Raw genomic sequence first — 27,508 nt, 5'->3', positions numbered from 1 at the left:
TCCGCATGTGTGGTTCCCACCGTGCTGGTGACACTGTCTGTGATTTATTTAGAATTCAAGGCACACTTAGCCAGCATGGCTACCACAGCATCCTGCAGTGATACGCCATCCCATCTAGTTTGAGCTTAGGGGATTATCATTTGTTTTTCAACATGACAATGACCCAACACACCTCCAGGCTGTGTAAGGGCTATTTGACCAAGAAGGAGAGTGATGGACTGCTGTATCAGATAACTTGACCTCCACAATCACCCGACCTCAACCCAATTGAGATGGTTTGGGATGAGTTGGACAGCAGAGTGAATGCCAAGAGTGTGCAAAGCTGTCATCAAGGCAAAGGGTGGCTACTTTGAACAATATACAATATATTTTGATTTGTTTAACACTCTTTTGGTTACTACATGATTCCATATGTGTTATTTCATAGTTTTGATGTCTTCACTATTATTATACAATGTAGGCAATGACTTCAAAATAAGGATGAGGGTCATAAACGGAAAGGGGCATGCTGGTGTAACAGTTTAACTTTAGTCCGTCCCCTCGCCCCGACCCGGGCGCGAACCAGGGACCCTCTGCAGACAGACAACAGTCACCCACGAAGCATCGTTACCCATCGCTCCACAAAAGCCGCGGCCCTTGCAGAGCAAGGGGAACCACTACTTCAAGTTCTCAGAGCAAGTGACGTCACCGATTGAAAGGCTATTAGCGCGCACCACCGCTAACTAGCTAGCCATTTCACATCCGTTACACTGGCAGTCTGCTCCCATTCACACATACATTTTTGTGTTTGGCTGCCAACCGGTTTGACATCCTGCAACCATATCGAGTTCTCACTATTAACCCTTCCCTACCTAGACAACTCTGGTTGAACAGAGATGGTGCTCCAGGTGTTGGAGAGAGGGGCGGAGCTCGTTTAATGAAAGCCCTGGCATCTGGATCCGATTAATCATCAGTCAGCATCCCGCCGCCATCTCTGCCCCTAACGAAACCCCAGCATGCCTTGCAACGAGGCACTTTAATTACTTTCTGTGGTGCTGAATGGCAGAGTAGGAGACACCCCGACAGTGACAGACAGGTGCAGCGATCCTGATTCATTAAAATAAAACAAACGGGTGGAGGGAGAATAAACAGGAGGACGAGAAGATGGGCTTTGAGGCGGAGGCGATGGGATAGTGGACGGGGGGCGGGGCTTTGATTTGCTGCGTGACAAGAGTGGCTTTCCGCCTTCGGGGCCTGACATGGATTTATATAGAAGGGGGTGTGCTGCTTGTCCCATTTATGTCCTCAGGCCTTTCCTCTAGTCCCAGTGAGGGGACAGAATGCTCACGTGTCTGACTGTCACATGCTGGAGAGCCAGACCAGTGCATGGCTGTCAATAGAGGATTAACTTAATAAAGAAACTCTCTAGTGATTCATCTGTCTAATGGTTATATATTTGATATTGATATATTTAATCATGTCGGTTAAGAAATCAAATAATATGACATCAAAACGTTCAATATTGCTAAATGCTGCAACGATGCGAACGGTCAAAATCGACAACTTTTTCCATTTAAATCACAATCTTAGACCTTATATTCATCCTAATCTTAAATAGCTAACTTTAAGTGTGGAGAAAACTATCATTCACCCCTTTGGCAGGAGGAAACCTGAGGGCGGAAAGTTTGTTGCTGGATCGAATCTCTGAGCTGACAAGGAATAAAAATCTGTCGTTCTGCCCCTGAGCAAGGCAGTTAACCCACTGTTCCCCGGGCGCCAAAGACGTGGATGTCGATTCCCTTTTGTGTCTTTGAAAGCTGACCTGCAGTGCCAACATCCTAAAGCTTCCACACAGAGTTGCCATATCTCAGCTGAGCGTGTAAGAGAAACACAGATGAGCAACAACGATGTGGAAAGGACCAGCATGTTTACTACCTCAATCTGAAAGGACCAGCATGTTTACTACCTCCATCTGAAATCAAATACTACAAGCTGCCAGGAGGTCAGGCCATTATGAAAACCCAGCATAAACTACAGTAAATCTATTACCAAATATTATTGGAGAAAAGACATCCATTCAACCTTCCAAACCATAAGTAACATGTATATCAGAGATCATCCACAGCTATTGTTGCTTGAGAAACCTTTCCAAAGTCCAGAAAAAATATGAGATATAAAAACAGACCATATGACGTTTAAAACAAAAAAAGGATCAACATCTGACAATATGGTGGGAAGCTCAATGGCCTATTCACAGCAATAAACAGTAGGGCAATCATTTCTAACGAGCTGAAAAGCCATCAGTCACAATATGAAAACACAATTTGCTTGGATTATTGACGATATTATTGCTGGGTAATTATCAAATTGTGTGTTAATGACTTTTAATATATTAGCTAGCTAATTAGGCTAAGCTGATGCATAGATCCGAGAGGCATACCAATGGGTGGTTAAAATGTAATTTGACAGAAATGAGTATTTAAAGAGCCACTAAGTCATTACCATGCATGCACAGGAGAAGACGCATCCGCTACAAGAAATCATTAATAGAAAGGTTTGATTTGACAGAGTATGACTTTTCATTCTTTCATTTCTCAATGAAGAAGAACAAAGTAAAGCAACTTCTGCCAATGAGGTTTCTTTATTACTTTCCCACAGAGGCAGACAAGGCATATATCAGTCATTGCTATCATGATTAGGGTACTTGGAATCCATCATGTAAATATCAAGATAATGTAGGAAGGAGAGTCTACGTCACCTAGCAGTAGGCTAAACATGGGAAATTAGAGTGCTATACGCCACCTTATGGACACATATTGTATTAGTATGATCCAAGCCAATGCTTGGTAGGTGTTCTCACTGGCTTTGTTTCAAGAAAATAAATGCACATTAATTGTTGTTTTACATTTACAGGCAGGTACAGCATTTCCACCCTTTATTTAAAATATATATATATTTTTTAATTCTGTGTGCTTGTTTCTCATCAACAACATCATAAAAACTGATTGGACATACAATTTAAATACAAAAACCCAAAGTAACTTATCTACAAAAGTAAATCAAAATCACTGTCTTATGTAAAAGCATTTTATTGCTGTGTACGGTAGTTAGTGTGAGGAAAGTAAACAGCCCTGTAAAAGCTACGTGTCATTTGTTGTTTTCATATCTGATGAACAGTGACACGTAACAAACGGGATTCTTTAACCGTGATGGATTTGACATGAGATGAAACTGTTTGATTGTTTTCAGTTACGAGTCTGTGCCCATCCCAAAAAAAGCAATTTGAAGAGCCAGACTGCCTCGCCCTACTGTCTAATATGAGACTCCCTATATTTGGCTCAAGTCTGGCTGGAGTGCCGGTAATATTAGCTCCCACTTTATTGAGAGATCCATTAATCGTAGCCTTCTGCCGGTGACCCCTGACCTCCCAGACTGACCCTTTAACATCGTGTTACTGTCTGGCACAGATAACTTCTGTACCAGCCCCCTTGGTTCTCATGAGTGGCAGCAGTTCCCTTCGGAGCTAAATCATTAGACGGCTATGAAAATAGGACCAGGGGAGAACTTTATACAATCAAACACTGCCGTAATATACAGCTTCCCTGCTAATAACCATGGGTAGTGTTTCACTGAATTTATCAGGACGTAAATGCAATCCTTTTTTTGCAGTTATGGTAATAATAATTGTCTAAAATTATGATAGGAATAACTACCCAAATAATACAAAATATGCTTATTCAATTGTTACTAGCTTTTTCATAGGTGTTCACGAGACATATTTATTTTAAAAGGGTCCAATGAGCTCGTTTTTATCTCAACATCAAATCATTCCTGGCTAACAATTAAGTACCTTACTGTGATTGTTAATAATAATTACTTCTTAGGAAAGAGCTATTTCTCAAGCAAGAATTTTACTAGGACTGTCTAAAGTGGTCAGAGTAGGGAGGGGTATACTGAAAAATAGCTGTTATCGGCAGAGAAGTTTGGAACTCTCGTTATTGGTCTACTTTCTAATTTACCGTCTGGTGATGTCACCACGCAGGCCAAAACTCCATCCCACCAAAACAGGCTGAAATTTCAGGCGGTCTTTTCAAAAAGCTCTTACACTAATGATCATTTTCACAATTTCATAGTATTATTCCAACCGCACAGTGTGGGAATATATATGAAACACAGGAAAATCACATTTCTGACTGCACTGGGCCTTTAATTTTACATTAGGTAATTTAGGTATAATTTTTCCAGCGCTTCAGAGACTAACTTCATCCGCCATAAAAGTACCAAACAGAAAAAAGACTTCTGTAACTTTATATAAGCCATAGATGGCTACAACAAACTGCACTCTGCCCGTTTTAGACAGCCAGGGCTTAACTAGGACGAGTGTTGAAAGCAAATACCTGATTGTATTAGTGTCTCCCTTTAAGCTGTTGTCACCTAGCTGACCGATTATGGGCAATTACCTGATCTGTCGGAATCCCAGCCGAATAGATTGAATTCGGATTGATTTCTGCCCAGGAAAGAGGAGGGAATTTAAAGGCTTTTTTAATTGGGTATTTGGTGTGTGCTGATCTGAACACCATGGCCTTCCCAGGGGATCCTTTATAGGGCAATAATGGCATTGGGCTGCAGTCTCGTCTGCTGACTCCCTCCCAAGGCCATAACCCTGCATTTGCTCTGAGTGCTTTTCTATTATGCATTGATAGTTGAGCATCAATCAATAAGTGGAACCAAAAACCCAGCGAAACCAACTTCTTAAGTGTAAAACTCCTCTTAATACCGGGCCTTTCAAACAACTTAACCTGGACGCTTTCTCTCTTCTGCTCCCTCAGCACTTTGAACACATTTACAGGTGCCTGGCGACAAGATGTTTTATTTAGCAGGCTGGGTCTACAGTATGTGTTGGGGGTGGAAATGTCCTGTGCTTGAGTCATAACTCAAACTGTTAGGGAATAAATATAACATGCGTATGATGAAAGAAGAAGCCCTATTTGATGAAAACCTGACCACCAGGTTCTCGGTAAGGGTCACAACTAGGTCTATTTCTTMTTTTTGCGTTGAGAGCATGTGCAGCCATTTGTTTTTAGCCTACACAATTTTGTGTGACCTTTGTCGATTCCACATAATGGTCACACTGGAAAAACAATATATTTTGTAATTGTTGTTAGCAAATGATTGTATTTATATCTTTGTATTACCATGTTTTGCAATAACAGCTTTAATACAAAATGGTAAAATTATCATTCTAAACGCAGGACATATGAAGCCAAAAAATATTATTCTACAACAGTCACCTTTCATATTACCAGGCACTGCCATAGTTTACTACATGGGGAGGATTCCGGGAAAGAAACTGTTGGAGAACTCAGTCTGTCCTATAGTATAGTATTTAACTCAGTCTAGAACTCAGACTGTCCTATAGTATTTATTAACTCAGTCGAGAACTCAGTCTGTCCTATAGTACAGTTTTTAACTCAGTCTAGAACTCAGTCTGTCCTATAGTATTTATTAACTCAGTCTAGAACTCAGACTGTCCTATAGTATAGTATTTAACTCAGTCTAGAACCCAGACTGTCCTATAGTATAGTATTTAACTCAGTCTAGAACTCAGACTGTCTTATAGTATAGTATTTAACTCAGTCTAGAACTCAGTCTGCCCTATAGTATAGTATTTATTCACTTAGTCTAGAACTCAGTCTGTCCTATAGAATAGTATTTAAGAGAAATACTGTAAGAGGGAGACGGTCACAGCTATGACTCGCCACATAATACACAAGCCCACGTCTAAATCTCCCATAAGCCCCGGTCCCCATCAGCCTGCCTATCACCACTAATGCACCTTTTCCTTTAGGACAAAGCCCAAGACGCCCAGTACGCCGTAAGGTTATCTGCGGCGAATTTCTCGGAATTGGCAAGTTCACCTTTCCCTGTGTTCAGATGATAGGAAGCGATAGTCAGAGGGATCGATTGCCGATTATTGTTGATATGTATAATGTATGTCTTGGTCCGACATATTCAACCAGTTCATCAAATAAATTCAAACCGACTGTGCCGTAAAAAACTTATGAAACAGGCGAAATAGTAATGTCCACTCTTATGTTGTTTTCTGGGGTTGGTGTTACCTGGGTAATGCGGTTTATTGGGTTTGCACCATGATCTGATCATCATTGCTTGGTAGCAGATTTATCCTTCAAGAAATGTCCACTATTTCCCTGGATTTAATTGCATACACACATAACCTCACATTGTTCAACCAAAAATAAACAATTCAGTGTTATTAAGATCCCATTGCTAATAGTAAATGATGCATCATGGTTATCAACTGATGGTGTTGAGCTCATTCACTGGGCTCCACCTAAAGAGTGATTCTTATTGGAGTTAATTGCTACAGGCTTCAGAGGACTGTAGTAGTGAAAGCATCGTTGAGAACATTTGTTCTAATCAGTGAGAGTGAAACACCTTCTCAGATGGCCTTTAGTTTACCCCTACTGCATGTCTTAGAAGGCTGCCCAAGGAATCATCTAAGTCATCATTATTGCCAGAAGGTGGGCTTGTGCCTTAATGGTTATGTACTCTTGTTCAAGGCATTCAAACTGTAACTTCCCTGATGTGGAGTCAGTTTTAACTCGTTTAACAACACTGCTACAGTATAAACATTCTTAGTGAACCCGCAGTGCGTTTTTCCTTAATCTGACAATGATTGAATTGGGGCAATGGTTCAGCTTGTGAGATATAGCACCATCACGCCCCAGTGGTCTGTTGAGAAATCACCCATCCACCTGTCGATCTACAGTATAGAAATGGGTGAAAATTACAGGATGAACAACCAACTGTCAAAAATGTTAATAAAGAACAAACCTTCTTTTTTATGCATCAATGACCAACCAATACTTGAGGAAGTTGTATAATTATACCATCAATACAAAGTAACAAAAATGTCCCCCATCAACCCTGCTCCTGGAAAACCTAAGAAGTAGAGGGAGGTGCCCTGGTGAAGCAACAAGACCCTCCAATCTACTTTGGTTACACAAACTTTGTTTACAGCCTCAATACATCAGAGCCCTGAGCCCTCTCCACTCCGTCTACCATCTGCTCGTGAAGAATCTGTTTCACTCGATGAGCCAAGCCCAGCCTTTATTGGTCCTAATGGCACTATCAGCTGAGCCGCCAAACCCAATTACTGCTTAAAAAGGGAGGCCACCCCAGCTAATCATGGCCGCCTAACCTGATTTCCCTGTGATGAAGAGAGGGGATAAAGAGCAGTTAATGGAGGGAGAATGATCTCTCAAATACAAAAAACTCAATTCATTTCTCCAGGAGAGCAATCTGTCTGATTCAGGCTTAATGGAGTGGAGTTTCATTAGACACCAGGCCTTAGTAGTAACGCCGATGTCCCCTTATCAACCAAATGACAAGATTTTCCACATCAAACGGTCCCCACTCATAAGTGCCATGTTGGAAGGATAATATAGCATACATGAACTAGAATCATAGTCAATTCACCTAGATGTGATATTAAACATTTGGGGGGGGGGGGGATTTGTTGAATGTGGCAACAGTACCAACTGATATTCTGCAGAAGCTTAAAGCACTTCAAGTGGCTTACCCGATGTCATGTGACTGATCATTGCATCATACTTAGCATGCATTATGTCACTTTAGCATAGCTTTTTTTKGGTTGCCACATTTGTCAAATCACCCTAACAACCTGTTATCTCACCCTTTTAAACAGAATATAATTTGCTTGCTTATACAGGATTTGTATAGAGGCATTATGAAGGCTTTACTACATTCAAATTCAAAGTACTCATCATTCATCACTTATCAAGTGTTGCAACCTTGGCATGACCAGTGAACCATCTCAACTGGAGTCATGGACTGCTTATAACTAGGCCTAACTGACATCACTGCCCCTCACCTGAGGGAGAATTCAAGAATAATTGACATTGGCCACTCAACAGTATTTACCACACAGTACATTGTTCACTAGTTACAGTATACAAGGTCAGCAGCAGGTATGTTGTCCTGGACATCCGAGGGATACCAAGGGAGCATATTAGGTCCATGTGTAAAAATATGCCTTTTTATGGAAATTTGAGTTAAATGATGGGTTCCTGGAATTCAATCAAAGTGAGTATCCCATCCCTCACGGAGTCAGATGTTGAAAGACCTCAGGCTTTTCCCATGTTTTGTCTCTGACTATAACCTGTATACATTTCCTATCAATTTAATGTCTTTGTATGTCTTTCTGGGAATGAGTCATAAGGGCAGAGTACGACTGGCAATCTGTGCACATGGAAGGACGACACAGCAGCACACACACACACACACACACACNACACACACACACACACACACACACACACACACACACACACACACACACACACACACACACACACAGAGACAGATATGATCCAGAGGGCACTGGTTGGCTAGGGCACAGGGCCACAGCCAGGGTCTGCAGACGGACATTAGGCCAAGCCCGAGTTAAAATCCTATTAGTTTGAGTTGGGAATCGGATTATCGTCGTCGAGAATCACTCGTCTGGCAACTAGGGTCTAATTTATGCCAATCAACGACAATTATTGAGGGGAAGGGAGCTCCTATTAGAGAACCTCATCCACTTAGTCTAATGAATGGGGAAGATTCAATCTCTGCTGTGGAGACGGAGCATTGGGGAGCTGCAGCTGGAGGCGATTGCTCCAGGCTGGAGAGCCAGTGCTGTTATTTATCAACAAGGGGGTGCTGTCAGGGCAAACATGAGCTGGGGAGAGGGCACTCTATGGTAGGGGCATTGCAGAGGCTAATGGCATATTTCTGTATTTCTCTGATAGAAATGTGTCACTCCCTAATCTATGGTCATCCATCAAAACAAATTAAAGATTATGAATTTGCTAACAAATTTCATAAACTAGGGATAGTTTTCTGCCCAAATCATACATGTAATTTAATACATTGAGGGATTGGCTTCTAGGGCCATCTAATGATGTGACTCAGACACCAAATGCAGAATTACAGTTCACATTCACCAAAGGTAAAATTATAGGGTGTCAATGACTTTCTGTCACATCAGTTTCATTACATATTGAACACAGTAAATTGTTCGATTTTCTAAAAGGTAGGTAGATATTTGTTATAAACTGTAGATGGGTATTGAAACAGAATGGTTAAAATGTAGTCATGTATTTATGTGTAAATACTGCCCTCTAGTCTCAGAGTTGCAAATAGTAGGCTTGAAGCTCTTCACACAAAACAAGCACAAAGGTCCAATAATGCATTCAGTATCAGAAGAAAATCAATGTCGTAATATAGCAAAATAAATTGTCCCTTTCTGTAATGAATGGCAAATGATAAAATCATATTGGCAGACACACAATCATAGCCTGATCCCAAACAGGTTTGTGTTTTTGCCTACTCAATTGTCATAGTCAAACTAAACATGTTTGGAATAAAAATTCCATAAGGAGTTGGCAAGAGCTTACAAACAGACTTGGCACAAGCAAACACAATCTTGCAAGGATGCCATATTGGCCACCCATTCAATTAGCCCTCAGCTGGAATCTATGAATGGAGATGAGCATCAGTGTTTCGTAGGTCAAACATTTTTCCATGCTACTAATATATATATATATATATATATATATATATAATGTTTTTCCTCATGCTGATACTACTTAAATTCTAACGCAAATCCCAAGTGAGATATTTGAGAATATGGCCCAAAAATATGTAACGCCTGGCAAAAACGTTTAGTGCCCTAATTTGCATTCACCTTGGTTTCGGAATGTTTTGATTCGACACACAAGAAATAACCTATCAGTGGCCTGCATCCTTTTAAATTTGAACTGCATTCATGCAGAATCTGCTGAGTGACTGACCCGCTAGCCGCACCTGACATTCAAGACAGCAGGTAACGTTAGGTGCTGTTTTTGAATTAACTAGCTGGTTATCAGCTAGTATAAAATGACTATTTTGGAAATGTTTGTCAATAGGTACCTAGCTAAGTAACTATTTAGCTACAGTAGCTATATCCCCACGTACAATAACTAGCTTCAGACAGTTCTACAAGATGTTAGCTAACTCGCTACATAGTTAACACACATTTTAGCTATCAGCAAATTTTATTTTGACGACGTGCTAGTTAGGTAGATACCGTTTGTAAACGCAGAGACGCAATCATTTAACTAACGTTAACTACATGACTAGCTACAACATACGCCGCGTTTACCTAATGACGGCTGAGATCCGTCACGCGTAAATTCTAGTGATGTGTAGTTCGCGACTATTTTTGCTTAGTCATATAGAGGAAGGTCTAGCCATTACACGAGAGACCCTACTGCAGCCTATAGTCATCACGATTTGTTTTTTCTGAGTAACTTGTTAATTTTGTCCTTCGTTTGACCTGCTGGCCGCAATCACTTATGGAGCGAGATGCCTGCCAAAAGGTTAAGGTTGAACGTACATATCGTAACATGCTGACCAGACCGGACACGTCGCGTGCGCGAGCGTTGCAAAATAAATTTAGAAATCCATGTTATTCAATTATTGCACCCACACTGCTTGTGCGCGCCAAAGAGCGTCTGCGACACCAAGGGTTAAAATAGATGTCTTTCCTATTTCTGAGCAGATCGCGCTGCAAGTCCTGCCTCTCCCATCTCCTCATTGGTTTATAGAAGCAGGTATCCACGTGCCATCTCCTCATTGGGTTATAGAAGCAGGTACCCACGTGCCATCTCCTCATTGGTTATACCCACGTGGGTGATAGAAAGACGAACTGTTTTGCCGGTAGTCGTGGTAATACAATGAAAGTTTAGATGCGATCACCATATAATTTAAACGATGAAAAAGTCTGGAAGGAGGAGAGATGACTAGAAACGATTCGGTTGTCCGTTTTATGTGTGGATTAATTGTCGGAGTAGAGATCCTTGTGCATTTCAGGTAAAATAACAACTCAATGTTTATATCCCAGGACAAATTAGCTAGCAACAGCAAGCTAGCTAAATAGGACAAATTAACGTTAGCTAGCAAGCGCAAGCTAACTAGCTAAATTACCATACATGTTTAATGCTTTTCGACCTGTCCCCAAATTAATGTCATTGGTTCAGAGTTTGTTTTGATATTTTAACCTGCGTGTCGTGATCGCGTTTGGTGTGGGGGGGCAAAATAAATTTATGCACGGAGGGGTTAAAATGAATTTAAAACAGTTTTACATGATTTATATGAAATCAGTCATGAACATATGGACATTGAAATGAACAAGGGAGAGGTTAAACGTAGGCCAACCGAATCGTTTCTAGTCATCTCTCCTCCTTCCAGGCTTTTTCATCTTTGAATTTATATGGTGATTGGCATCTAAACTTTCATATTATTACCACGACAACCGGCAACAAAGTTCGTCTTTCAATCACCCACGTGGGAATAACCAATGAGGAGATGGCACGTGGGTACCTGCTTCTATAACCCAATGAGGAGATGGGAGAGGCAGGACTTTCAGCGCGATCTGTGTCAGAAATAGGAATGACTTCTATTTTAGCCCTTGGCGTCGCAGACGCTCGTTGGCGCGCGCAAGCAGTGTGGGTGCAATAATTGAGTAACATGGATTTCTAAATTTATTTTGCGACGCCTGCTTACGAGACGTGTCCGGTCTGGTCAGCATGTAAGAAATCCATACATAAATTGTTAGGGGTCAAAAGAAAAGCCATGTGTGAAATGTAAATGTTAATTTAGATCTGTAAACATACTATTGTTTACGTCTATTAATGAGTATTTACACATTTAATTCTTACCTTGTCTCCCTTAACTTGGTTACAGATGTTGTTTTATAAATGCAAACTTTTCTCAGTAATGTGGCATCTGCAAAGGACATGAAGGAATGTAGCTAATCGAAGTTAGCTTGTCAATCAACTCTAGCCCAGATGTTAGTTGCTTTGCAGCTTCCGGCTTTTCATTTCCAAAATAGCTTGTTTTAGAACTGCATTCAATAACGATGTTACACCGGTAGGTGGCATAGTATAAGCTTGGGCCATCAGTAAATTACTTAGGCCATCACTAAATTACTTATGTGAGAGTGATAAAGTAAATATGATTTAAGATAGGCCAATTCTGCTCAAAATATGCCATGTGTAACGAATGTTCTCCTCCTCGTCTGAGGAGGAGCAAGGATCGGACCAAAATGCAGCTGGTGATGAATACATGTTGATTTATTAAACAAGACGAACACGAAGCACACTTGAATAACAACAAAACGACGTAGACAGACCTGAACATGAAAACTTATAGAACACAAAGAACAGACGAAACAGTCCCGTGTGGTAACAACACTGACACGGAAGACAATCACCCACAAACAAACGGTGTGAACAGCTTACCTTTATATGGTTCTCAATCAGAGGAAACGTCAAACACCTGTCCCTGATTGAGAACCATATAAGGCTAATTACCAATGAACCTAAACATAGAAACACATAACATAGACTGCCCACCCAGCTCACGTCCTGACCAACTAAACAAAGGAAAATAAGGTCAGGAACGTGACACCATGCTGTTGTGTTTAATGGCCATGTAATTGCATAATTAATTGTTATAGCTGCGTGGGGCTACTGTGGTGATCATGTAACCTAATGAATCACACTTTTTCCAGTATTTGGGAGTACGGATGGTAGGCCTTATATTAGGCATTTTGACTGTTGTATTAGTGAATTCCACTCTGTATGTAGGCTTGTTATAGCCATTTGCGTTGCACAACCGCATCACGCAGAGGCTAAATCCATATCAATAAATTAGACAAAACAAAATATTGATTAAGTCTTGGCTATAACCTGTCCTGAGCAAAATAGCCAAGGGGTCAGAAATGGACAAGGCTATCTATAGCCTATTTTTATTGCTAGATCTGTTTTCCGTATCAGCCACTGCACGTTCTTCAACTATTTTTGTTTAACATTTATTTAGAGGCTATATTTAGAGGCCTGTGAGCTAGGTTCTCATTTAAAGGGAGCCCTATAATGAAAACAGTTTTACAACACAAATAGAGTTGTAAAATTATTCAGTGAGTTACCAGTACCCTAAATTACAATGCCTACAAGTTGAAGGCCTATTTTTTTTTTTTTGGATAGACCTAATTAAACATTTAATTATTAAAGTGATAGGCTAAAGAACTTTGTAGAATTGAGCATTTTGAATACACACATGGATTATAATAAACAAATGGATAAGACTGTTTTATTCTCTTTGATTTAGTTTATTTTGCAACTCAGACAAACGACTGAATAGATGATATACTGACTGAATAGATGACATACTGACTGAACTGAATGAAGGATGAATTAAATGTTCAAATATGTTGGAATGATGAGTTGCACGTATCATGCATGCTCTGCACTTTATTTGGCTAGTAGGTAAATAGGCCTACATTAGGGTATAATGACTATGGCTGCATGCCTCCAGAAGGACATCTTCTGTGGCTGAGGGGTGCTTTTCCGAAGGCGCGTGGTGCTGCATGGAGATCACAAGCTCTTAAGCTGGGCAGCGATGGAGGGAATAACCTATATGGAGACTACAGCAACAGAGTTATTGTAAAGTGTGGGAATAAGCTTATGCCAGACTTAGCCTACGTTTAACCTCTCCCTTGTTCATTTCAATGTCCATATGTTCATGACTGATTTCATATAATTAATGTAAAWWWTTTTTWAATTCATATTAACCCCTCTTACACAATATGCTTTGGCAAGATTTTGAGTGATGAAATATATATCAAAATAGTCGATAAAAAAATATATTTTGAGTGGCGAAGACTCCAGTGGTCATACGTAATTCATATATTCATCAATTATTATTCTATGTTTCATTACTCCTGGTAGATACTACTGGTTATGATTCATTATTCCTGGTAGATACTACTGGTTTTGATTGCAGATGGAGCCCAGAGAATGGGATGGTGCAATATTGAATGAGTCATATTTTGATAAGGTGGATGCATGGGGATGTCTACGTCACCCAGAGATATGTCCATGCTGTAGAGATACACCTAGCGGACTGAAACTTCACTGTTTTAGGCATACAGCTAATGCTGTCTAGACTTGCGCTGGCAAACAAATCCATTGCATTAGCTACCTAAATGTGAAGTAAACTCAACTGAGGAGTAATAGAGAATGGAGACTTTTAACTTGAAAATGTGCAGGATACCTCTTTCCGGTTTCCCTGACTTCAGTTTTTTTTTATACTGTGTTATGCTTTAGTGATGGGCATTCCGGCTCTTTTCAGTGAGCCGGCTCCTTTGGCTCCCAAACGGCTCTTTAAAAAAAATATGTTTTGTATTTTTTCAAGTCAAACAGTTTGCGATAGTTTGACTATGATTGGTGTTAAAACAATTCTAATTAAATTATTAAATGAAATCATACTCTACCTTAACCACAATGTATTTAAAAATGTATTGGTTTGTTATGAAAAAGAATGCTATTAAACATTTGCATTTAAAGTATAACTTTTTTTATGTATATCAACAAAGTGCATATACATCTAACCATTCAAAATGAATACAATCTGAACAGCATAATAGAATATTGCACCATATCAAAGAAAAATAAATAACAATGTGTAAAACTGCAGTATCCCACTTAACATTAAACTGGTCCCTCTTCTCTCTTTTCTTTATTGCCATGTTATAACCAGCAGCACACAGCAATGCTGACCATGTTTTGCTTTTATGAGAGATTTGCATTCAGAAATGCAAGCTGCCTCACTTTCGAGGGGCTGATGTGGTTTCTTCTCTCAGTAATTATTTGTCCTGTTTTCGAGAAGACCCTCTCAGAGGGAACGGATGTGGCCACTATGCAGAGTCTCCCTGTCCTGACATTAGTAAGTCGTGGGTAGACGGAGGCCTTGTTCTTCCACCAGCTCAGAGGATCTGCTGATCTTTGGAGGAGGGGCTCCACTCCTATTAGGATCGGACCTCCATTATGGCATCTGCTGAGGGATTCCTTCGTGCTGCATCCCCGGTTGCTCTCTTGTCAAACAGCAGACGTTTGTGGCACTACTGCTGGTGCTTCTACTCCATCTGATCCCTCTTCTTCCTGTTGCCCTGGTGCCTGAGCCAGCTGACTGCTGGGGCTGTCCCTCCCTGCTGCTGAGGTTATTCTTTGAAGAGCCTCATCAATCGCTCTGGCATCACTGAAGGCAAAATTCTTAAACCTGGGGTCAAGTGCAGCGGTTTCTGATAGCACATGATTATATTTCATTCTGTGGAACTTTCTGTACATTGATGAACATAGGGTGTCCATCAACTCTGTCACATGTCCTGTGGTTACTTTGCTTCTCTCTGGCGGTTGGCTGTGATTCGCTGCAGACCCTTACACAGGAGTATCATTTTTGAGGCTGTCACATAGCTGAAAAGAGAGAACAGTAACTTATTAGTTCAGGTTCATGTTTTGTCTACTGATACTACATTTTCATCTACTCCTCATTTACCGGTACATATATAATACAGGATTAAATAATGATGTAGTAATAACTGCTTACCGTACCTCTCCACTGATCTCCACAGTGACCTGCTCAAAGGGTTCCAGGACTCTGCACACCTCCTCCACCACCTCCCATTCCTCTTGGGTCAGAGCATCAACTGGTGCATTGACAATTGCTAGGGTAGAGATGATGGCATCCTTTGACTCAAGAAACCGCTTCAACATATAAAATGTTCAATTCTATCTTGTATTGCAGTCTTGTTTAGGCCCATCTGGCGTTGTGTAGACTTTAGTTTTTCAGCACCTACTGTGCTCCTGTGGAAGTATTCCACAGCTGCTTTCACAGCTGCTTTCACTTTGTCCAGCTAGACATCGAAAAATCTTCAATGAAGTGACATGTAACCAACATGTAAGTAGTGGTTACCCTTGATGTCCAACAGTCTGTGGTAAGGCAAACTGCAGTAGCTTTTTGGACTCTTTCCCGCACTGAAGCATGTGTGCCTCGTACAGTTGTGGAATAAGTGATTTTGAAAAGATTTTCCTGCTTGGAATTGTGTACATTGGATTTAGTCTATTGCTATAATTTCTAAAACCTCTATCCTTCACGATCGAAAATGGCTGGAAATCGGTGGCAATCATTTTAGCCAATTCAATATCAATTTGGCCTTGTTTTGCTACAGACAGACTTTGGCATAAACTGGTCCATAGAAGACTGCGTTGCTGTGGGTCGCGGAGTAGGCCTACTTGACTGAGTGGATACATCTCACTAGCAGGCCCGCTAGTTTCTCGAAGCTCCGCTACAGCTAGCTTCACAGTTGGGTGCACAGTTCGCATATGCCGGTGTAGGTTGTGCGTAGAACAGGCGTAGAATGAGTTTTTGTTTTGGCAAATTCTACACTGCTCTAACATTGACTACATTATTAAAATGCATCCAAATGCTACTGTGCTTCCAACTCATTTTCCATCTGTTGTTTTCACAGCTGTCCTTCCTCTCTTTTCAGCTGCTAAGTGTGTGACTGTGAGTGAGTTGGCTCGGCCCTCCCTCACGCATATTTGGTTCATTGGTTGACACTGCGTGTCTGATTGACAGGAACAATAGGTGAGGCTGTTAGTCTGAGCAGACAGTCAGAATGAATGTGTGTGCGCTTGAGCATGTAGGCCTATTATTTTATTTATTTTTTCGTTCTTTGAATTAGTTAATTCTATTAATTTCAATCTAATTTTTTTTTATAGATTTGTCTCTTCTGATATGCGACTCCTTCGCGAACGACCCATCACTCCTCACTTGCCGTATGGTGTACTTTTTTGTTGTTGTTTTGTTGGTGAGATGAAACTGCCAAAACTCTGAAAGGTATTATAGTACGTCATTGGTTCCTTCATGAACACCCCCCCTCTCAAGCATCCCATTTCCCCTTTGAGTCAAAAGGGAAATAAAACTATTTTGAGTTGTTTCACTCCCGACTGCCTCACCATCATTAACAGAACTGCGGGTTCTACCGGTCGCCTCCCACTAGTACAGCAGGCGGGAGGCTGGAGCGACACCGTGTGCTAACTAGCTAGCTAGCTACACTGTGCGATAGCTTGCTAGTTAACTAGCTAGCACACCGTGTCGCCCACGCCTGCTGTGTACCGGAGAAAACCATGCCCGACAGGGCAGCAGCAAAGGACACTGTCTACTGGTGTTGCCCCCGCCTACCACTAACTACTCAGGCGCACAGTAGACGGGGGGGACAACGCTGTGTGCTAGTTAGATAGCTAGCACACGGTGTGGCTCCCGCCTGCTGTATACTGGAGGCCTCCTTACTAGCTGGCACACACTGTCCTTCGCTCGCACCTGCTGAACATCTGCCCTCACCGTTATTAACAGAACTGCAGGGAAACAGTGCCAGACAGGCTGGGGGCGATGGACACTACCGGTGTGTAATAGATCAGGCAGCAATAACAGCATGGAGAAGGAAAAAGAGATGTTTGCACAATGAAATCATTATTGAATGGTGTGATGGAGACTAGAGGTCGACCGATTAATCGAAATGGCCGATTAATTAGGGCCGATTTCAAGTTTTCATAACAATCGGTAATCGGCATTGTTGGACACCGATCATGGCCGATTACATTGCACTCCACGAGGAGACAGGCTGACTACCTGTTATGCGAGTGCAGCAAGGAGCCAAGGTAAGGTGCTAGCTAGCATTAAACGTATCTTATAAAAACAATCTTAACATAATCACTAGTTAACTACACATGGTTGATGATATTACTAGTTTATCTAGCTTGTCCTGCGTTGCATATAATCGATGCGGTGCCTGTTAATTTATCATTGAATCACAGCCTACTTCGCCAAACGGGTGATTTAACAAGCCGTTCGTGAAAAAAGCACTGTCGTTGCACCAATGTGTACTTAAACATCAACGCCTTTCTTAAAATCAATACACAAGTATATATTTTTAAACCTGCATATTTAGTTAATATTGCCTGCTAACATGAATGTCTTTTAACTAGGGAAATTGTGTCACTTCTCTTGCGTTCCGTGCAACAGAGTCCGGGTATATGCAGCAGTTTGAGCCGCCTGGCTCATTGCGAACTGTGTGAAGACCATTTCTTCCTAACAAAGACAGCCAACTTCGCCAAACGGGGGATGATTTAACAAAAGCGCATTTTGCGCAATCGTTGCACAAATGTACCTTACCATACACCTCAATGCCTTTCTTAAAATCAATACACAGAAGTATATTTTTTTAAACCTGCATATTTAGTTAAAAGATATTCATGTTAGCAAGCAATATTAAACTAGGGAAATTGTGTCACTTCTCTTGCGTTTATTGCACGCAGAGTCAGGGTATATGCAACAGTTTGGGCCGCCTGGCTCGTTGCGAACTAATTTGCCAGAATTTTACGTAATTATGACATAACATTGAAGGTTGTGCAATGTAACAGCAATATTTAGACTTATGGATGCCACCCGTTAGATAAAATATGGAACGGTTCTGTATTTCACTGAAAGAATAAACGTTTTGTTTTCTAAATTATAGTTTCCGGATTTGACCATATTAATGACCTAAGTCTCGTATTTCTGTGTGTTTTATTATAATTAAGTCTATGATTTGATAGAGCAGTCTGACTGAGCGGTGGTAGGCAGCAGCAGGCTCGTAAGCATTCATTCAAACAGCACTGTCCTGCATTTGCCAGCAGTTCTTCGCTGTGCTTCAAGCATTGCGCTGTTTATGACTTCAAGCCTATCAACTCCCGAGATTAGCCTGGCAATACTAAAGTACCTATTAGAACATCCAATAGTCAAAGGTATATGAAATACAAATGTTATAGAGAGAAATAGTCCTATAATAACTACAACCTAAAACTTCTTACCTGGGAATATTGAAGACTCATGTTAAAAGGAACCACCAGCTTTCATATGTTCTGAGCAAGGAACTTAAACGTTAGCTTTTTTATATGGCACATATTGCACTTTTGCTTTCTTCTCCAACACTTTGTTTTTGCATTATTTAAACCAAATTGAACGTTTCTTTATTTATTTGAGACTAAGTTGATTTTATTAATGTATTATATTAAGTTAAAATAAAAGTGTTCATTGTTAATTCAGTATTGCCTTAATTGTCATTATTACAAATTTATATATATATCGGCCGATTTAATCGGTACCAGCTTTTTTGGGTCCTCCCAATAATCGGTATCATAAACGGTCGACCTCTAATGGAGACAGCTTTGTAGACCTAAAACCAACAGTCTGCTCAACAAACAAACTTGAGAACGAATAATTTGGGGTGCTGCAGTTTGCAAAATATATTGTGCTTATCACCCTGGTGGCAGTCAAGTAATGCATTCCAACTAGGTAGCTATTCTCTCTTACCAACAACTTCAAAAATGTGTAGATACTGCCCTCTAGTGTCAGTTGCAATCACAATTAAATAACGAGCAAAAGAGCAGAGACTGGCATCCAGGCTACTGGAAGTTGGGCGAGGCCTGTTTGCAGTCCAGTGCGAAAACCTATGACTACCTTAGGGAAAATAACATATGGCTGCTATCTATGAATGACATGTTACTCTTTCTCTACAGTTTCCAAGATGGCTTGGACTCGAGGTGGATCATTTCGTGGTTCTAGGGGTGCCAGCTTTGCCCAAATCCTCAAGAAAAATATTTGTGCCCCACCTGGATTGGCAGTGGCATATGTGTCTCCGGCTGTCTCAGAAGTTAACAACAACCTCTTTGACCCGGCATGCAACACCAATTGTAAGCTTAAGTAAATGTTGTGAAAGGGATGGGTCCTGTTGGTTTCTGTGCTTACGGTTTATGAAGGTGAAAATGGTCACCCATCCCACTTTGGCACTAGCACCAGAAACTGATGTTTGGTTGTCTTGTTGTTCTGCCACAGGTGGTGGCATCAGATCGAAAAGCATTCCCCAAGAGTTGATTGACCGGTACAAGCGGGGTGAGACCCACGCAGTGTCAGCTCTGTACCAGCTCTCTCAGGTTCTACAGTTCCAGGTTGAGTTAAAGGAAACGGTAACCACAGGTACGTCTAAAACCATGTCCTCCATTGATCCTCCATCCATAGGCTCTTATTCATGGCAGTGTATATACATGGTCAGTAATATGATGTGATGCCTGTCCAGGTAACATCCAAGGCTTCTACTTTGCCTTCTGTGTCGTGATTGATGGGGTGAAGTACAAGACTGGGATGGGTATCAATAAGAAGGAGGCCAGGGCCAGTGCAGCTCAGCTGGCCCTTGAGGACCTGCTGCCCACCTTGGATGGAGATTCTCTGCTTCCAGAGGCATTGGGTGAATAGCTGTACCAACTAGTTTGATGAAATGTCTGTGATTGGAAAAAGATTTTCAATTAAAATTCAATGTTTTAGGGAATGGTTTGTAAATGGACTGTCAATATAAGATAGTGTGTGGTTTCAGATGGCCCTCCTCCCTTGCCAGTGAAAGAGAGTCAGTCTACAGGCTCAGAGATCCATCCTAGAAGAGCCATTTATGGCAAGTCATTTCTTTTTTAATTATTCAGTTATTTTATTTATGTTTTGTAGTTGTTGGAAAGCACATTGTTTGTCAAAGTTGCTTAAAACTATTTGATTTTGATCTGCAAACAATGACATGTTAGGGGTTGTTTCTGGACATTAAGCAGTGATGGTGTTTTTTCCCCCTACTGTACCGCAGAGCGTCAGAACCCCATCAACGAGCAGGTTCCCCAGGCAGTGAGAGAGCTGCTGAGTAAGCTGATGGACAGCTACCCCGAGTTCTCTGCCTGCAAGAGCACAGTGGCAGCATTTATCACTCAGTCACGTAATTAAGGAGGCACTGGGAGACACTCTTTTTCCATGTCTGGTTATATATTGGCTATATTTAAATGTTATATACAGTACTGTGCAAAAGTTTTAGGCAGGTGTGAAAAAATGCTGTAAAGTAAGAACGCTTTCAAAAATAGACATGTTAATAGATTATATTTATCAACCAACTAAATGCAAAGTGAGTGAACAAGGAAAATCAAATTAAATCCATATTTGGTGTGACCACCCTTTGCATTCAAAACAGCATCAATTCTTCTAGGTACACTTGCACAAAGTCACAGATTTTGTAGGCATATAGTCAGGTGTATGATTGAACAATTATACCAAACAGGTGCTAATGATCATCAATTCAATATGTAGGTTGAAACACAATCATTAACCGAAACAGAATCAGCTGTGTAGGAGGAATAAAACTGGGTGAGGAACAGCCAAACTCAGCCAGCAAGGTGAGGTTGCTCAAGTCAGTTTGCTGTCAAAAATCATACACCATGGTAAGACTGAACACAGCAACGAGACACAAGGTAGTTATACTGCATCAGCAAGGTCTCTCCCAGGCAGAAATATCATGTCTGACAGGGGTTTCCAGATGTGCTGTCCAAGTTCTTTTGAAGAACACAAAGAAACGGGCAACGTTGAGGACCGTAGATGCAGTGGTCGGCCAAGGAAACTTACTGCAGCAGATGAACGACACATCATGCTTACTTCCCTTCGCAATCGGAAGATGTCCAGCAGTGGGACCCTGGTACACCCATCTACTGCCCGGAGAGGTCTGGACAGAAGTGGCCTTCATGGAAGACTTGYGGCCAAAAAGCCATACCTCCGGCGTGGAAACAAGGGCAAGCGACTCAACTATGCACGAAAACACAGGAACTGGGGTGCAGAAAAATGGCAGCAGGTGCTCTGGACTGATGAGTCAACATTTGAAATATTTGGCTGTAGCAGAAGGCAGTTTGTTCGCCGACGGGCTGGAGAGTGCTACACAAATGAGTGTCTGCAGGCAACAGTGACGCGTGGTGAAGGTTCCTTGCAAGTTTGGGACTGCATTTCTGCAAATGGAGTTGGGGATTTGGTCAGAATTAATGGCCTCCTGCTGAGAAGCACAGGCAGATACTTATGCATCATGCAATACCATCAGGGAGGCATCTGATTGGCCCCAAATTTATTCTGCAGCATGACAATGACCTGGAAGTGATGGTATGGCCCCCACAGAGCCCTAATCTCAACATCATTGAGTCTCTCTGGGATTACATGAAGAGAGAGAAGCACCTGAGGCTGCCTAAATCCACAGAAGAACTGGTTAATTCTCCAAGATGTTTGGGCCAACCTACCTGCCGAGTTACTTCATAAACTCTGTGCAAGTGTATCTAGAATAATTGATGTGTTTTTGAAGGCAAAGGGTGGTCACACCAAATATTGATTTGATGTAGATTTTTCTTATGTTCGCTCACTTTGCATTTTGTTAAGTGATAAATATAAACTATTAACATGTCTATTTTTGAAAGCATTCTTACTTTACAGCCTTCTTTCACACCTGCCTTAAACTTTTGCACAGTTTGTACACACACAGTGTATTCGGAAAGTATTCAGACCCCTTGACTTTTCTACATTTTGTTACGTTACTTATTCTTTAATTTATTAAATAGTCCCCCCCCCCATTAATCTACCCACAATACCCCATAATGACAAAGCAAAAACAGGTGTTTAGAAATTTATAACATGTCAAGGATGATCAATGGAAACAGGATTCAACTGAGCACAATTTCGAATACGTATGTAAATAAGGGTCCAAATGCTTATGCACAATTTATTATTATTATTATATATATATATTTTTACTTCATATGGATTTCCCCCCCCAATTTTCGCCTAAAATGAAATACCCAAATCTTACTGCCTGAAGCAAGGATATGCATATTCTTGGTACCATTTGAAAGGAAACACTTTGAGGTTTGTGGAAATGTGAAAGGAATGTAGGAGAATATAACACAATAGATCTGGTAAAAGATAATACAAAGAAAAAGCCAACTTTTTTTGTACCATCTTTGAAATACAAGAGAAAGGCCATAATGTATTATTCCAACCCAGGTGCAATTTTGATGTTGGCCATTAGGTGGCAGCAGTGTATGTGCAAAGTTTTAGACTGATCCAATGAACCATTACATTTCTGTACAATTTTCTGTCAAGAACTTTGCACTCTCCTCAAATAATAGCATGGTGTTATTTCACTGTAATATCTACTGTAGATTGGACAGTACAGTTAGATGAACAAGAATTTAAGCTTTCCGCCAATATCAGACATGTCTATGTCCTGGGAAATGTTGTTGTTACTTACACCGTCATGCTAATCTCATTAGCCTACGTTAGCTCAACCGTCCCGCAGGGGACCCACCAATCCTGAAGAAGTTTTAAGAAAAACCTGTTTTCGCTTTGTCATTGTAGGATATTGTGTGTTTAGATTTTCTGTTGATTTTTATTTTATTTAGTCCAATTTTGAATAAGGCTCTAACGTAACAAAATATGGGAAAAGTCAAGGGGTCCGAATACTTTCCGAAGGCACTTTTGAATTATATTGGATACATTTTAAGTTGCTATTATGAATGTTACCGGTAAATGTGTTTTCTGTGTGTGGTCCATGATCATCCATCTAGCCAGTGGATGTGAAGTGGTGGCCATTGGAACAGGGAATTACAACACTAAGGAGAGTGCTACACCAAATGGACGGGTTCTTCACGACTCCCATGCAGTTGTAACAGCAAGGAGATCACTGATGCGGTACATTTATCTCAATCAGTGTATTCATGAATGTGAAAAAACATCCCTTCATAACACCCTTTTTTCTTTATATCCAGGAAGCAAAGATGGTTCTGAGAAAGTTTAAATTGTTCTTATTATGGTTCCTGTTGTATTTCCTGGAACTTTTCCACCCTCTGAGAACACTGCTTAGATCATGTAACTTACAACATCGTAAGTCAGTCAAGGGCAATTACAAATGAACCTGACAAAACTAGTTATATTTTTTCCAACCCCTCTCACTACAACCCAGCGATATTCTATAACAGTTCATTCATTCACTGCCTCCTACAATGTTCTCCCTATAAACTTTAGAGCAACAACTTTCACGGTACCAAATATGCATTAAATTGTAGTAGTTATACCTGTATAATCATGTTTTATTTGCAGTTATCTGTACAGGCACCTGTTGCTGTTCTTTAGTAAGAATCGCAGCCTTGAGGAGAAGTCCATGTTCCAGCAGGACAAGAACACCAAGCTGCTCAGTCTGAAGAGCAACATCACGCTCCACCTGTATATGAACCAGATGCCCAAAGGAGCCGCCCAGATCCCCTCCAATCTGTTAGTGACTGGCACCTCTAAAACTCCTTATGCCCCACCAGTACTCATCTTATAGCCAAGTTGATATTTTACAGCCTGTCTGTCCCTTCAGCCTTGATCTTTTTTTCCCGTCAGGCGCCTGAACCCCCTCTCCATCTCAGCCTGGGAGGTGAACAACCAGATCAGCCTGCACGTGACGGTGGAGGGCAAGGTGTTCTCAGTCTTCTCCCCCACCTTCGACCAGGCCGCCTCCAGGGTGGTTAGCATGTCGGCCAGTGACAAGATCACCCAGTGGCAGGTGCTGGGTTTCCAGGGAGCCTTGCTCAGTCACTTCACTGAGCCCATCTACGTCAGCAGCATCCTCGTAGGCAAGTCCCTCAATCATAGGTTACACCTCAATAGTCTGAAAAGCAGTGTTTCTCAACTCCAGTCGTATGTAGCCCAGTGGACAGCACGTTTGTGTTCTATCCCTGCACTAACACACCTGATTTAACGCATCAACTGATCAGGTCATCGAGCACATAAGTTGTATCAGGTCATGTAGTGCTGGATTGGAACAAAAACGGTCATTCTCTCCTAGTCTTTCCCTCTGGGCTGATTTCAAAGAATAGATTTCTTTCAAATGGTGTAAAACGAAGGCGAGTGCTTCTGCCATCGTCCTCATCCTCAAATGCAGGTGACGTGAGCTGCTGTGACGTGCGGGGCATGGAGATTGCGGTGAACCAGCGTGTGGACGGCATCACCCCCCGCCTACCCATGTACTACTGCGTGTACCGGCCCCACATCAGCCTGGTGCCCACGGCGTGCCCTGAGGGTGGCGTAAACACCAACGCCCAGTGGAGCCACGGCATCAACTGGAGCCAGGGGGACGTCTCCCTGGAGGTGGTGGACGGCCTGGAGGGCAAGACGGTGGAGGCGTAAGACTATTTCATACTCAGACTTTCCCCAAATGTTCTGAAATAATATGCACTTCATGATATGAAATAGGCCCTATTCTGGCTTGAAAACCCAGGGAATCTACAGGTGATCTGTTAGCTGATTCTTCACAACGGCCATGTTGATTTTTGTGTCAGGTCTCCGTTTAAGAGCGGCCCTGCCCTGGCCAGTCGCCTGTGTAAAGCAGCCATGCTGAGTCGCTTCAACCTGGTGGCCCAGGAGGCTTCAAGACGGGACCTGCTAGCTACAGTCTCCTACAGAGAGGCCAAGGTAATAAAAACGCTCCTCTCGTCTACCCCCACCACGGTTGGGCTCCATTCAATTTGAATTCATGCCCTGCCCACTAGCTCCACTAGGAGACCATGAGTGGGTGTGGGACAGGTTCAATTACAAACCCTCTTAGATGTTACCTTTCACAAACCTCAGTGTGAAGCATCCTGTCCCATTGTCTAGCATTAATAATCCATGTCCCATTAATGGGTTTTCTAGATGATGGCCAAGCCCTACCAGGAGGCCAAGAGTGTGCTGAGGTCCTACTTAGCGCAGCAGGGCTACGGCTCCTGGGTGGCCAAGCCTCCAGTGAGCGATCACTTCAGCATGTGAGAGGACCCCAGCTTGACTCTGCACTAAAAAAGACATTTGTGAAACTTCTCCACCTACACTTGAACAAAAAAGGACATCAAAAAGCATACCTCAGCAGGACAAATGGGAGCATAAAATAATAGGTTGACATGATGCCCTTAAACTGCAAGTTAATCTTCCACAGCCTGCAAAGTTAAGAGGTTGAGGTTTTTATTTGTTTAATTTGTGCTGTTTTTTTGAGGTGTGTCACAATTTGTTAGAAGGCGCAAAAACCACGTTTCTGAAAATGTTTTTCTCACAGATTTTTTTATGTTCTATTTAGTTCTGTGGTCACGTTGTTGTGCATTATGCTTTGAGATAAGAAATTGAAAATAAATAAAAACCTCTCAAAAGATAAAGGGTTGGCAATAATATCAATAGATTTCATTGATTGTGTGCTTTTTGACAAAGAACTATGCCATTAAAAGTTAAAGGTAAGACTTTCTCTGTAATACAGCCAAGATATTGTATGAACTAGTTCAGTCAACTCTTGGGGCTGATGGGAATTCATGCAATGATCTTCATTATGCACGCAACCAGAGCAATTCAAAACAGGTTGAATTCAGACTAAGGATCTGCAATGCATTTATATCAATCATCCAACGTGCTCTCATCAGGAGTTGTTTGCATGCACCTTGACATTGCACATGAGAACAAGTCAATTGCATACCAATGTATTATCCGTTTGTATGAAGTCATGTTGTGTGTCAGAAGTCCGTAGTTGTAATTTTGCCTTGCGTTGATACCGCCAGTGGTTTCACAAGCTGATCCCACCATCTAAGAACGAGCACGGTCTTTACTATAAACACACACAGGAAATGCTATGGTTTCCTGTGCAGGCGACGCAGCATATCATATCACTCGTTTTAATGTTTACACAGCCCTGTTTTGTTGTATTAAACTGGCTTCTTTTTACTTCCTTGTACACAGGAAGTTTCCCGTGCATTAAGGGACCTGACGCTCTAGGATCAAACACCTGAATAGTATGTATGAACCACTCTAGATCTGCTGTTTGTGGCATGCCTGGATGGGTTATCATGTAAAGCCTGGTATTTATGCAAATATGCTGCAAGGCTGGATGCAAAATTGTTCATAGTGAAGGTGTCACTGTAGTGACATGAATGGAACACATTGATATTGAAACTGTCTTGATACGAGCCTTGGACGCTGATGTCCATTCAGACGTACATTGTCATTGTTTATCTGAATTACATGTTAAACATTCGTTGACGAGTGACTACTGTCAAGGCTTGGTTTGGATGCATGTAATTGTCCTTTCATGTCGAGCTAGTATATAGAAGATACTGTGGTGTTTGAGGCATTTGGTTATTGACGTATTCAAGTCAAGGCGGTTGTCCAAAAGACCCGATGTACAAACGGATGGCCGAAAACTCTGCTGGTACACAAGGGGTTGGCCAGAGAGTCATTATCTGATTCTTAAATCACCGACTCCCAAACAACTGATCCTTGTTATCAGAAGGTGTGTGAATCATATAATTGGAATAGTAATGAATAGGATCTCTGATGTGATTAAAGTGCTTGGCACAGCAGCCCTGTCGAAATAGTAGATGCGGAGATAAACAGGATATCCAGTTCTCTTGATGTGGTCGCACACTGCTTTTTAGGCCTACCTCTCATTTGGGTAAGCTAGATTTAGGTCATGCAGCCCATGTTTAGAATAGTCATGTTTGAGGCACAATGTTAAGAACTTGATCCTGGAAAACGTTTCCTGTTCACATAAGATGGGTGGGTGGCCTGACGGATACGAAGGGAACATTGGCAGTAGAATAAAGTCAACCCGCAGATGTGTTTGTGTGCTTGTAGCCTTGCGAGTGGTTTACACATTACTGGAAGGCAGCTACTTGGGCTGTGTTTTAGA

General features: G+C 41.5%; 1 protein-coding gene across 3 annotated transcripts; it reads left to right on the top strand.

Moving 5' to 3' along the window:
- Positions 1 to 9,806: 9,806 nt before the first annotated feature.
- adad1 (adenosine deaminase domain containing 1 (testis-specific)) lies at positions 9,807 to 25,858 on the top strand. 3 transcript variants are annotated; one of them, XM_023990106.2, is made up of 12 exons: positions 9,807 to 9,889; positions 19,506 to 19,679; positions 19,822 to 19,962; positions 20,063 to 20,230; positions 20,357 to 20,431; positions 20,612 to 20,737; positions 23,391 to 23,514; positions 23,935 to 24,093; positions 24,208 to 24,440; positions 24,749 to 24,989; positions 25,146 to 25,278; positions 25,498 to 25,858. In XM_023990106.2, the coding sequence occupies exons 2-12, from the start codon at positions 19,514 to 19,516 to the stop codon at positions 25,609 to 25,611; spliced, it is 1,680 nt and encodes a 559-aa protein (XP_023845874.1). In that variant the 5' UTR covers positions 9,807 to 9,889; positions 19,506 to 19,513; the 3' UTR covers positions 25,612 to 25,858. The 3 variants fall into 3 exon arrangements, with proteins under 3 accessions (XP_023845874.1, XP_023845873.1, XP_070300332.1); XM_023990105.2 differs by having other exon boundaries at positions 23,923 to 24,093; XM_070444231.1 differs by lacking the exon at positions 9,807 to 9,889 and adding an exon at positions 17,533 to 17,606 and having other exon boundaries at positions 23,923 to 24,093.
- The last annotated feature ends 1,650 nt before the right edge of the window (positions 25,859 to 27,508 follow it).

The sequence above is a fragment of the Salvelinus sp. IW2-2015 genome, linkage group LG6.2 (assembly GCF_002910315.2).
Source record: "Salvelinus sp. IW2-2015 linkage group LG6.2, ASM291031v2, whole genome shotgun sequence".
NCBI classification, from domain to species: Eukaryota; Metazoa; Chordata; class Actinopteri; order Salmoniformes; family Salmonidae; genus Salvelinus; species Salvelinus sp. IW2-2015.
The sequence above is the reverse complement of the archived record's forward strand: the minus strand, read 5'-3'. Positions and strand labels throughout refer to the sequence as shown.

Bases quoted from the DNA above. Each gene is read 5' to 3' on its own strand.
- adad1 (XM_023990105.2), top strand. From the start codon at position 19,514: ATGGCTTGGACTCGAGGTGGATCATTTCGTGGTTCTAGGGGTGCCAGC. The intron at 20,231-20,356 runs GTGAATAGCTGT...GTGTGGTTTCAG, and splicing joins TCTGCTTCCAGAGGCATTGG to ATGGCCCTCCTCCCTTGCCA. The intron at 23,515-23,922 runs GTACATTTATCT...TTTTATTTGCAG, and splicing joins GCAAGGAGATCACTGATGCG to TTATCTGTACAGGCACCTGT.